The 13,758-nt window shown below is 36.9% G+C and overlaps 1 protein-coding gene across 1 annotated transcript; it reads left to right on the forward strand.

Annotated features, from left to right (window-relative positions):
- On the forward strand, positions 1 to 11,864 carry LOC145990118 (testicular acid phosphatase homolog). Its single transcript, XM_083125775.1, has 7 exons — positions 1 to 152; positions 3,095 to 3,193; positions 4,435 to 4,674; positions 7,676 to 7,861; positions 8,978 to 9,101; positions 9,270 to 9,481; positions 10,284 to 11,864. The coding sequence occupies exons 1-7, from the start codon at positions 45 to 47 to the stop codon at positions 10,446 to 10,448; spliced, it is 1,134 nt and encodes a 377-aa protein (XP_082981901.1). The 5' UTR covers positions 1 to 44; the 3' UTR covers positions 10,449 to 11,864.
- The last annotated feature ends 1,894 nt before the right edge of the window (positions 11,865 to 13,758 follow it).

Genomic DNA, 13,758 nt, shown 5'->3' on the forward strand with positions numbered 1-13,758 from the left:
TTTTCTCCCAGCTGTGTAGCGTGTAAAAGAAGCTCTTGCAGAAAATGTTTGACAGACTAGGAAGTATTTTAGTGATAATATTCTGCTTACTGCTGTGTTTAAAAGGGCAGGAGGCAGCTTTGAACTCAAGTTCACTGTTGCTGGTGCAAGTGGTAAAGTATTTATGTTTCCAGATGTGTAGTTATTTCTTCCAGCTTGTGCACGGGTGGTTACGAAAATACGAAGAGATTTGACCTCGACTCGACGCCTAGAATTTTTCGTTTGTCCTCATAGGTGGCAGCACTTGGTAGACGCGCAGGCATCTAAAATGGGGTCTAACGTTTTGCTCCCTCAACTGAACACCGCCCTTCGACCTGTGACGTCATGTGATCATAACCTAACAACGAACGAACGCATTTACCGTGACGTCAGAACACGGAGGGGCGGGGCTTGTGTTGGTTTCGGTGTCCACGCCAGACTCGAACCTGGGAATGTCGATGGCGACTGGCGAGATCGTTAGTCTAGTCGGAGCCCCTGAAATACTGCGGGCATCACATCAGCTTCCATTACGTCACAGGAACGCAAAATAAAGTGTACATTTAGTTTTCTGACAGAATCGCTCTGTCTAATTAATTGAGAATATTTCGTTTACCTCCATGAACATTTCCAATATTGCACATGTAACATTAGAAAATTCGTAAATAATAACTTTAAATGTAAAATCCAATCTTTACCGTTCTGCATAATAGGTATATCTCTATTTTACAAATTACCAAGAAAAAAAGCGATGGATAATTTTTTTCAATACGATTAGATTCGTAAAAAAAACAAAACAAAACAGCGTATTTATATATTTAATTATTTATTTAATACGGATCCGGGTTTCTTATGCAAGATAATTTCCTAAAATTTTATATCGAGGAAGATGAGAAAAGAGTTTGTGAGAATGAAAATTCTTATTAAATAAGCTTTGAAGCTTTGAATACGCAATTCCCATTGCAATTTTCACAAGATATTACTTTTCTAGAGATCTGGTCCGAATTAGGGCTGCATAAGTTATCGTGGTCACGGTACAGCATAGTTGTTTGAAATCCTTTCACGTTTTAAAAACTGAATACGTCGTGGCCTTGTAATCAAGGGGTCCCTGGTTCGATACCCGGTGGAGGCACATTGCACAGTGGTTCGGATCCCACTTTAAGCTGCAAGTCCAGTCCCGATTAGCTTATCTGTGCATAAAAGAACAACAATTCAAAACAATGAATGCACATTGTGCAGGCGATTTTGATTTGATGTTTTAAGTCCACTTTATGCACAGCAAGGCTAATCGGGACTGGACCTACAGTTTAAATTACTAATTCCAGTGGCGAAGCGTGACATTTTTACGTAGTCATCGCAAGGCTTGCCAAACGTCAGGGTCACTCTTTCAACCGGGACTTGGGGGGGGGGGGGGGGGGGATTACTACATTGATAATGATGATAACAGTGTTCGTACAAGACGTGTGAAGTAGAGATGGCTAAATCATTTTTTTCTACGGAGTATATGATCGTAAAATACGGAAGACAAAACTTTCTTAATAAATTCTACCCGAAAAAATGGGAAAATTTTTAAACCTCTCTCCCCAAAAATAGTTAAATTTCCGAATCGAGATTTTAAATTTTCCGGAATCCTGATATTTTTGGCCATCCCTGGTGTGGAAGTAAGATATGTTAGGTAAAAGGTTCTGTCTGAGGAACTATGTCTGTCACATCGAGAACAAAAATCTTGATCAGTCTTGTCATTTGTAAGCATAGTATAAACACAAAACAACAGGAAGTACTTCGTGTTTTGTAAAGCAAGAACATTTATTTCCAAAATCGATATTTGAACCGCAGGATAAAAAAAAATGAAATAAAAGGAGAAATACTATGAAGGAAATACAATGGATCCAGAACTGCTTTTTTAATTTAAGTTCTAACTAGCACTAATCGTGGGGAAATTTATGCGTTTGCTTACATTTTTTTCCTAAGCATCATTACTTTCATGTATTCTATGTAAGTTGCGTTGCGATGCTCTTAATATGTGTTTCTCTCTTTAAAAACAAGAGTGTTGTATGCTTTACAGTGCTGCACATTCTGAAAAGTTTCATCTTGATGACGTCACAGAAACCCTGCAGTGTTTGTAAACAAGGGGGCTGGAAAAAGAAAAGTATCTTATGGCCAGACCTTCAAGAGCGGGTGAAAAGCGGTCGAAGGACCTTGGATTCGCAGACCTGCTGCGATGACTTAGCCCGCCTGACACCATTGCACTCAACAGGACGTAGCGGGACGGTTGGGCACAGGGGGTAGAACTGGGCTCTCCTTTCGATGCGCTAAACTTAGCGAATCTCCGGGGTATTTCTAGCTCTTTCGTGATGTCGCTTGACTAATTTCGCTCGAATATGCGAAAATTCTGACTTATTTTTAATTCTTCCCTAAATATTTAAAGGGCAATATTTTTATTATTTTGCTTTGTCATCGCTGCATCTCCCGATGACCGCCTCTGACTTAATCAGTACTGTAGGAAGGGATCACAAGGTAAATGAAAATCACAGAGAATATTAATGAAAGCAGCTTAATTAAACAATAAATCAGAAAAGTTACATGCGATCACAATGTCTGACTCTAAAAGGACACGAATTGTTTTTCATTACCTTATAACTTTTCACTTTAGGACTCTGCCTACAGATTTTCCTTTTATATTCTTTAATACATCTTAGTTGCTTATAACCTGGGAAATTTATCTTCATGCTGGTAGGAGGACAAGAACTGCCATTCCAAAGCCATGAAGAAAATGCAGAATCTCTAAATATAAAATTTCTTATTGCAAGTGCCGGGTTTGATCCCCATATATATATTAAAAAAATCGGCCTATTAACTTCTACAATTTGCTGCGGTACTTTTTGAGGCATCAAAATGATTTCGGAGAAAATTTGTAATATTTGTTCACAGAAAAGAGAGGAATACCAACGCCACTGTGGTTAGCCATAGCGTGGACGCACTTTACCCAGCCAAACGAAGGTATTTTAACGAAATTTGTTGTGATTTTTTCTAGTTCTGTATAGTAATTTTAACTAATTATGAATATTTTTGTTCTCAGCTCTTTCGCCACGGAGACAGAACACCAACGGAGACTTACCCCAATGATCCATACCTGAATGACAGTTATTGGCCGGAAGGTTGGGGAGAATTGACAAACGTAAGTTATCTGAGCAACTCCAGAAGTTTTTGTAGGGGAAGTTGAGGCCGTTGAATTAAATTGAATGTTATTATTAAAATTAATAACTGCAATAATTATTATAATAACTTCATATTTTTGCCAAACTAGTATTAATGTAATTATTATAACCTTGGCCTGGGTAGACTCCTCTACTCGATATACCAGATTAGTGAATATCCAATGGCCTGTCTTGTCACATTTTTACACTTCACAACGTTAATATATTGAAATTCATGATTATGATATTTTATTAACTCTATAAAGGTATTCAACGTTTAAAAATGTCATTTCGTATATCACTCTCTTCCCTTCTTCAGAATTATCTCCTCCATATAATCGCATATGATACTGGTGAACTAGAGTGACTAATTTCAGAAGGAAAACATTAAAACTAAATCAATAGCAGAAACCAAGGTAACTTAATATATATATATATATCATAAATCGGAGGGGAACACAGGGGTCAGATCCTTACTTCAATTTGTCCTCATCTTGACATTTGAGGGGGGTTTTGCCCCTAAAGCAGTTTTTTAGCTGTAACACAAGAACACGTATTTGGACCCCTCTATACACCTGGCAAGTTTCATGGATATCGGAGGGGGACACTTAGATAACCTCCCTTGTTAGTCTTACACTTTGTAATTATATAACACTGCACATATTATAATGTTTTATTTTAATTTGTAAAACTGTAACTGTAATTGTATAATTTTTGTATAACATTTCTATCTTGTTAAATGTGTTAAAGGTTTCATCCTGGAATGGAATGTCTCACATTTACGTGTGTTTCCATTTCCAATACATTCGAATGAATACATATTCATTTCAATGGCATTTACAAAATCACCGCTGACATTTTATGTTAAACATGTAAGATTATTTTTGTGCACGAGTGTGTTAGCCGATGCGTAGCAAAGTATTTTAGGAACAACACTTGAAAAAAAATCTTGTAGGACTAACTAATGCAAAATGTCTTTGTAATCGAAGATCATAATACCTTTTAAGGTGTGGTATTATTATAATGGGATTGAGATACGAAACTCTCGGATCCAGATCCGAACCTTTTGGATCCGGATCCGGATCCGTTTGGCCATCCCTAATAGAAACCTCATTTCTGTAATTTGAAAACTTATCGTAACTTCTAACAGAGTATGAATCCTCACTCTAGTGATAATAAAATCAATGCACTTATTTTATTATTGTTACTATTTTTTTAAAAGACAGGGAAACTGGAACTGTACGAATTGGGAAGGTTTCTCCGATCTCACTACACCGACTTCTTAAGCGACACTTATTCTCCAGACGACCTCTACGTGCTCAGCAGTTACAGAGATCGATGCCTGATGAGTGCTGCCTGCTGCTTGGCCGGGCTCTACCCGCCACAAGGGGATCAAGTGTGGAAAGCGGGCATCAACTGGCAGCCCATACCCATTCACTCCATACCTAGGAACCTGGATAAGGTAAGGGCATTATTTAAAAGTCAATTCTTGGGTGTGTATACTATGGCGTTGTATACAAGTTCAGACTCGAGTCTACTATTTAGATAGAAATTGGATTCGCCTTCCTTTCCATAAACATCTATCACTTCGTCGATGAACAGTTTTTTACCCTTTGTACTTTTCACAATGCACAGATATCAATCACACTCAGAGACCACTTAATCTGCTGTCCTTCGTGGTACTTCTGATCCATTGTATTACATGCCGAAGGGTATTGTAAAATAATAATAATAATAATAATAACAACAACAACAATAATAATTGCTACAACTTACGGCCTGTTTATTTATTTATTTACTTTTATTTGGGATTACCGCTTAGCAGTTTTTCCCATATCTATCCGTGTACTGTACATAAAATTACATTTTTTTAGTACATTATTATTAAAAAACAAACAAAAAACTATCAATAAAAAAGTTTCTACTAAATTGTTAAGTCACAATTTCTAAAAAAAGATAACAATCTATATCCAACTGTAAGGTTAGGTTCACAAATCAAAGATTCCAAACAGTGAGGAAGAGGAATTGCACAGTTTACAAGTATGTATCTCTTTCTTGCGTGTATCTATTGCACTCAAACATGATATGGTGTATATCTTCCTTATTGCCACATGTACAGTTTGGGTTTTGTACAATCCGCGTCTTTTGTAAATGACTTTTGGTAGTTGTATGACCTGACCTAATATGATTTAGTAATACTATCACATTCCTTGTAACTTGAACTTTTGTAAACCAAGGCCTGATTCTATTGAAATGAGCTTTCCTCTGATAAAAACTGCCTGCATTTTGAAATTCACCTTTGCACCATTCCTTCCAGTTTTCCTTCATTACTGCCTGTAAGTCACAGAAAACAATATTTTTTGTTGTAAAATATCACTACAATTCCACCATTCGAATTGCATTAATTCTTTCCGGAAATCTCAAGGGGTGCAAGTGCCCCCCCCCCCCCGCTACGGACGCCCTTGCACCTTGTACTTCAGACTAGGGATGGCCAGATCCGGATCCGGTTGGTTCCGGATCCTAAAATTATTCAGATCCGGATCCGCGGATCCGGAATTTTCAGATCCGGATCCGGTACTTTTGGAACCGGATCCGTTTTGCCATCCCACATGCGCTTCTTTGGAAAGTAAGAATGTGCTTATAACATATTGTTACCTGCTAATATACATATACATACACACATATATATAGTGTGTGTGCGCGTGTGCGCGATTTGTAATTAATTAATACACTGACTAGGGAGGTCTAAGTCTCCCCCTCCGATTCCCATGAAACTTGGCACTTGTATAGAGGCCCCCCCTCAAATGTCAAGATGAGGAGAAATTGAAGTGGGGATCTGACCCCGAAACCACGTAAATGTGATATAGGAAGAAACAGGGGGCATAGGGCCTCTCTATACACCTGTCAAATTTCATGGGAATCGGAGGGGGACACAGGGTTCAGATGATCCCCACGTCAATTTGTCCTCATTTTGACATTTGAGGCGGGTTTTGCCCCCTAAAACAGTTTTTTAGCCGAAACAAAAAAAAAACACGTATTTCTTCCTTTGGGCCCCTCTATACACCTGCCAAGTTTCATGAAAATCGGAGGCGGACACAGGGGTCAGATCCTTACTTCAATTTGTCCTCATCTTGACATTCGAGGGGATTTTGCCCCCTAAAACAATTTTTAGCTGAAACAAAAAAACACGTAATTCTTCCTTCGGGCCCTTCTATACAACTGCCACGTTTCATGGAAATCGGAGGGGAACACAGGGGTCAGATCCCCACTTCAATTTGTCCTCATCTTGACATTTGAGAGGAGGTTGCCCCCTAGAATATTTTTTTTGCCGAAACAAAAAAAACACGTATTTCTCCATTTGGGACCGTTTATACACACACCTGCCAAGTTTCATGGAAATCGGAGGGGGACACACGGGGTCAGATCCCCACTTCAATTTGTCCTCATCTTGACAAATGAGTGGGTTTCGCCCTGTAAAACCGTTTTTTAGCTGAAACAAAAAAAACACGTATTTCTTCATTTGGACCCCACTATACACCTGCCAAGTTTTATGAAAATCGGAGGGGGACACATAAGTCAAATGCCCACTTAAATTTGTCCTCATATTGACATTTGAGGGGAGGGTTGCCCCCTAAAACAGTTTTTTAGCCGAAACAAAAAAAAATCACGTATTTCTTCATTTGGGCCCGTTTATACACACACCTGCCAAGTATCATAGAAATCGGAGGGGGACACAGGGGTCCGATCATCACTTCAATTTGTCCTCATCTTGACATTTGAGGGGGTTTTGCCCCCTAAAACCGTTTTTTAGCTGAAACAAAAAACACGTATTTCTTCCATTGGGCCCCACTATACACCTGCCAAGTTTCATGGAAATCGGCCGGGTTTGATCCCCATAAAAAAAAAAAACAAAAAAAAACATTTCGGCCTATTAACTTCTACAATTTGCTGCGGTACTTTTTGAGGCATCAAAATGATTTCGGAGAAAATTTGTAATATTTGTTCACAGAAAAGAGAGGAATACCAACGCCACTGTGGTTAGCCATAGCGTGGACGCACTTTACCCAGCCAAACGAAGGTATTTTAACGAAATTTGTTGTGATTTTTTCTAGTTCTGTATAGTAATTTCAACTAATTATGAATATTTTTGTTCTCAGCTCTTTCGCCACGGAGACAGAACACCAACGGAGACTTACCCCAATGATTCATACCTGAATGACAGTTCTGGATCCGGATCCGAATAATTTTAGGAAAATCAGATCCGAAAATTTCAGACCCGGATCCGGATCCGTTTGGCCATCCCTACTTCAGACTAAGGAACAAACACCTCTGTTTATTTCAGAACTCTGAAAACTTTGGTTATAGGCCCCTCGTATATTGTATGCTCCAGGCCTCGAACCCATCTAGGGGTCGACTCTGTCCACATATGAACATGATTTTAATGCTTAACGTACAATTTACAGACGATTCTTGTGACGAAGCCTTGTCCAGCATACGACATGGAGTTGGAGAATGCCTACAAATCCCCTGAGTATCAGGAAATAGACAACCAGAATAAAGACCTATACGAATACCTCACTCTTCATACTGGGGAAAACATAAGTGACGTCACTGATTTAGAGTTCCTGTACAACACACTGGAAATCGAGGTACGTGAAGTATTCACTCTTTTATTAAACACATCGTAACTCGCTCTTCTAACCTTTTTCAAGGACAACAATGTGAAAAGGTGAAGTGTTTCATCTGGACAACAATGTGAATAGGTGAAGTGTTTCATCTCATGACGTCAGAATGATGCAAGCACGATTGATGCTACTACAGTAATATTATTTTTTGATTAATAGTCTAGTCTTAGTTTTCAATTTTAAACGCAATTTATAAATTCGCGTCTTGGACATCTACAAAAATTAATTTAGATTAGTTATCAATCTTCAATGTTACTGCCCTATTCTTGAATACTGCTCCTCTATCTCAATCATAGCTTTTAAAGCTTATATGTGAGACACCTCCATAAAACAGATATATCTGTTTTGAATATCCAATCACCACACTCGTCGTGAATTAGTAGAAGTGACATTCTTGCATATAATCACCAAGAGTAAAATTAAAACGGAATTTCTAACCAATTAGTTTAATCTTCGAGTATCACACGACCAACCCTCAATGTAAAACTCTCCCACAATTACATTACACGTTCAAAACTAAGGGTACGAAGCGTCAGAAATGTTTGCTTTTCTTTCCCTAAGCGATTTAACTTCACTACTTATTATTTGCATAGCTGGAAATCGGGAGATTTTAGTAAAACCTGTACGCGTACTTTTGTCACTCAATGTTGAAGCTGGTGTTTACAAAATTTCCGGATTTAATTACATTCTACCGTATTTTAAGTTTGTCACCTGAAAAACGTAAACACGAGGTTTCACAGTATTTATTATTAGTATATAAACGTACCATATACATTTCTAAATTAACGACCCGTATCAGCAGTAATCTTACAGAAAATATAGAATAATGTGCGTTAACGTAAAAATCTTAACATTCCGACTATAATTAGAAATAAGTCGGGACAAAGGTAATCTAGGGAAAGCCGCCTTAATAAGGTGGCTAGATACGAAGGTTTACGATAAGGCTAAAACCACAGATCTTTATCTGTGCAAAAACTGACACTGCTCATTTTGAGAAATCTTATTTTAATGTAATTATAAAAATCTTTTAATGTAGTTGTAATTATTCTTAGTACACCATGGCTATACTTTTTCTCTTAGGATTTGAAGAACCTGACACTTCCAGAGTGGACATCGACCGTATACCCCGAGAGAATGAAGCGGTTGGCTGCTCTAAGTCTCGCTATTTTCACATACACCGAAGCAATGAAAAGAATAAAAGGCGGTAAGTGGCAAGTGTTGTTGGACCCGGATAATTATGTAATTACATTTTCTTATTAAAAATTTTAAGAGTTGAGCGAAATGTTGGCGTCTCACTTATACATTTATGTATTCTATAGTTGCAGAAAGTGCAGATAAACTTTAATGCAAATCTTCTTCAAATATTTTCAAGGGCCTCTTGTTGGACAGTTCCTGGAGCACACTTCCCAGAAAGTAAGCGGGACTCTGTCACCTGACAGGAAGCTCTTCATGTATTCAGCTCACGACATAACGATCGTCAACATCATGCGAACTATGGGATTCACAGAGCTTATGAAACCTGAATATGGAGCCATGCTCATGGTGGAACTTCACCACACAGAGGAAGAAGGTCACCTGGTGCAGGTAACTTCACATTCTCACCGAGTTCCTTGGTTTAATTTTACTACAGTGTCCAGAAAGTGTTCACCAGATCACCTCAAAAAACATTCAACTCACCTAGAAACTTTTAGATAGCATCCCCATCTTGAAGGTGATAAACATTGGGGTAGTTCCACATGAAAACAATGAAATTGGCATTTTTCAACTTGACCGTCTTCGATTTTTTAATATGTGGCACACAAGCAGTACTTAATGACTTATAATTTTGCATAATATTTGTGAGTTGTACAGTCATGGACACTTCTGGGTTGTAAGGATCGTATTGAGAGTCAATAAGATTTTACAACCCAGAAGTGTCCCTAACTGTACCTGGAGAGGGCCAAGGTCCCAAAGTTAGAATTTTTGGGTATTTTTTTTTTCCATATCGCTTTGTGGGAACAAATTTAGTTAGAATAGTCCGAATGACTCGTTAAAAAGATAACACAATGCACTATTCACAACTCAGAAAGAGTTTTATAAAATTAATTTTCCTCCAAATAAGCAATATATTTCAACATTACATGTCTTCTTCATTTGGCCCTCATATGGAACCATACTGGGAACAAAAGATGCAATTTCTTCTCTTATTTGGGAATACAAATTTTGTAATTTGTAATAAACTGGCCTAACTTCAGAATCTAACTTTTAAGCAATCATAACTTTACTTCAGAAGTGTGTATTTATATTTATTTTAAAACATTGAAATTGAAGCATCTAATTGTATTTACATAACGAAATATTACGTAGTTTATAATTATAGCTCTTCCTATTTGCACTATCTTTGTAGTTGCTGTACAGGAATAACACAAGAACAGATTCAGACCTGGTGACGTTGCAACTCCCAGGATGCTCTGCGCCGTGTCCTGTTGACAAATTTAACCAGCTACTTCAAACAGTGGTGCCAGATGATTGGGAAAGTGAGTGCGAGATTCCAAGTCCTTGTTCTTCGTAGGATTTTCTTCCCAAATTAGCTTCTAACAATAGTCATTGTATTATATTAGGACAACTCTGAGGGTATTCAACCTACTGTGTTTGAGAATATGACATTTTAGAGTATTTTATTATGTGTACCTATCAGCACCACATACTTTGTAAACATAACTAGTTCTTACCTCTGAATACGTAGATGCTGACGTTATTTGCATACGACACCTTGTAGCCTATATTGTAAGTAACTTAAGATGTTTAAACATTACGAACTTACAATGAAGAGAGTTTGATAAGTAAGGAAGTTTCGAAATAGAGTCCAGATATTACTCTTTAATCGTCCTCAACATTAGAGATCCATTCTCCAAAGGGATTTTCAAAAATTTTCAGAACAATTGACAACTACAGTTCCTTCGGGAATGCATTTGTGTTTCTGAATGTAATATCACGCAAACAATGATCTATGCAATTTGCTAATTAAACTTAAGGTTAGCTAACCAAATTGCAACCCCCCTCCCTTTTGTCAAAAATTTGCAAATAAATTTGCATACATACATTCAGAATTTACGAAACTAATTCAAGTTGAAACTTTTCGATGTTCAAATTTTCAAATGTTGTTTAATATCAACTTGTAATGTTCTTCCATCTTCGAGTTTTTATAAAGGTATAAAAAATCAAAGCAACTTCTTGCACATGCTGTATGCCTCAATTCTTGAAATAGTTTTGGTTTGTGCAAGATGTATATGACAGCAATGCTCTCTAACATTTTACAATAGTCTGATTTTACGTTAGACCGACCAAATAATAATGGAATTAAGAAGTGATATATATACATACCCCTACATACATTAACACATTTTGGAGAAATCAACAACTGGTGTAGATGAATTCGTCATAATTCAGTTCTGTATTATTATTTTCCTTCATGTAACATGTATCGGACCACTGGCGTACGCAGGGGAGGAGCTGAAGGGGCTACGCATTCCGAAATTTGGTAAAATCAAAATTTACAAATACAGTAAAAAACTCGGTAAAGACAAAAATTTTAAATACAAACTCCACTTAAAATGAACCCCAATTACCATTTCTGTCTTTGAGCAACTTTTTAAATCGAAAGTTGAAACTGATATTTGCGAAATATTTTATTGTGTATATACTATCCGCAATAAAAAAAAAATTAAAAATCTGCGTACGCAAGTGTTTCGGACGAATTAATCTGGTATGTGTATGACTAAAATCAACAATTTTATAAACCATATATAACTTGTATTTCGGAAACCTATTTTTTCTGCAAATGATAAGTAAGAATAAAACATATGTGGAAAGTTGAAAAATATATTTTGAAAAGATCTCATACAACATACGTTTGCACAGGTTAAATAAACATATTATTGTATAAGAAATGTAAGTATTCGCGACCAAATAAATGTGTGATTTATTTTATCGTCAGATTTGAATCAAGTACCCAAGGTTCGATTAATAGGTTCCCCATACGATATATATACACACTATACTTTATTTATAAATTCATATGTATGTGTGTGTGTGTGAGGGGGGGGGATTGCTAGCTCATTACTCAACAGGCGAAGCCACAAAAAAGATTCTTACTACAGACGGAGTCAAAAGTCACTCTCCTAACCTTTGGTAAAGTTTATAATGAATTTAATGAAAACCGCATGAGATATTCAAACCACGATTCTTCCATTATAAAATTCCATACTTTGCGATTTAAAAAGTATTTATTTTACCTGTGGAAGCACACAGAAAGTTTTACAAATGTAATAGTAGAGTACTTGAAAGTTTTTTTTTATGAGTGAAATAAAAGGATTTGTCATAAATTTTTAACAGTGCTGTTATCGGAACATTGTCTCCGTCTGTCTGTCTGTCTCTCTCTCTCTCTCTCTCTCTCTCTGTGTGTGTGTGTGTGTGTGTGTGTGTGTGTGTGTGTGTGTGTGTGTGTGTGTGTGATGGCCAGTGGCGTGTGCCCAGGATTTTTTAAATGGGGGTAATTTTTTTTAGAGTCAGCTCTCATTTTGCCATCTTTTCCTGCATTTGACGTTCTTTTTTTTTAGGATAACTGGGCCAACGGAAAGGAGGGGCGGTACAATGCACTGGTGATGGCAGCAATAACCGCTATGCTAATGTTTGTATCTATTTTCATCTATTTGTGCATTTCTGGAAAAGTTTATTGTCTCACCCAAACAAGTAATTTATTTCTCGACTTGCCTTTATGCAGTCGACAAGTAAAGCAAAGATATTGTGTAATGCAAGAAACCCAATGGTATTTCATATAATTTTCATGTTATTAATGACGAAATTTAGGGTTACGAGACAAACAAATCACTCTGTAGAATAAACTAGGCGTTGCATCTTCTCTTCCGTGCTTGAACAGATGAATGGTGCTGTGTTTCGAGCAGAGCAACCTTTGCGTGTTTAACACCAATTAGCAAGGTACAAAGAGGCTGATGGTAAATTAGACCTTGCACAGCTATTACGAATGCAGCGCAAATCAGGAAGTGGAACTTCCTAGAGGTTCAGTAGTTCAATGGCAAAACTAAATATGGAAGTATGTTTGTACAATGAGTTATCGTCGGAATTGCTACAAGCATGTGATACTAATGTTTCCAAGGATTGCACGTGGTAAGGTTAATAAATAAGATTGCATTAACATTAACAGAAACAATCTTCTGATTTTATTAGGGAATTACATTTGTTAATGTAATACTAATCTTCGTAAATTAATGAAAAAGTTAAATATTCCTAAGTGAGATTTTCAATTTTAGACTTCCCATCTTTTGCAACAGGGTGCGAAATCCTGGGGGATGGGGGAATTTTCCTCCCACCAACAATCTTGGCCTCAAAAATCCCCCCACCAAAAATTCCCGGGGGGGGGGGGGTTGTTACAACAAACAAAAGATAAGCAATTATTTTTAATTTCAAATATACTGTACTAAGAATAATATCGAAAACATACACATATTAGTGTAGTTGTGAGTGTTCAATGCTTCTCTCTCAAGAGATCATTAACAAATCTACATCAATACGCACGATAAAAGTAAAACAAGAATGCAAAACAATAATAACTATGAAATCTAATTGATTTATATTAACATAAAGCAAAACTAAATAAAAACTTACACATAATAAAACCATTTCAACTAATTCATAAGTTATTAACATCTTTAACCAGTTAGTAAAGGAAGTAGTTTGCTACTTTATAATTAGACCTCGGAGTTTTAGGTTCTAAAAAGTGTGCTTTTAGGCTCCTAAAATACGCTCTAAAAATCCTAAAATAGGTTCGAAAAACCCAAAAATACTTTCTAAAAATTCTAAAA

Source organism: Lepisma saccharinum, chromosome 7, assembly GCF_977018435.1.
Source record: "Lepisma saccharinum chromosome 7, izLepSacc3.1, whole genome shotgun sequence".
Lineage (NCBI taxonomy): Eukaryota > Metazoa > Arthropoda > Insecta > Zygentoma > Lepismatidae > Lepisma > Lepisma saccharinum.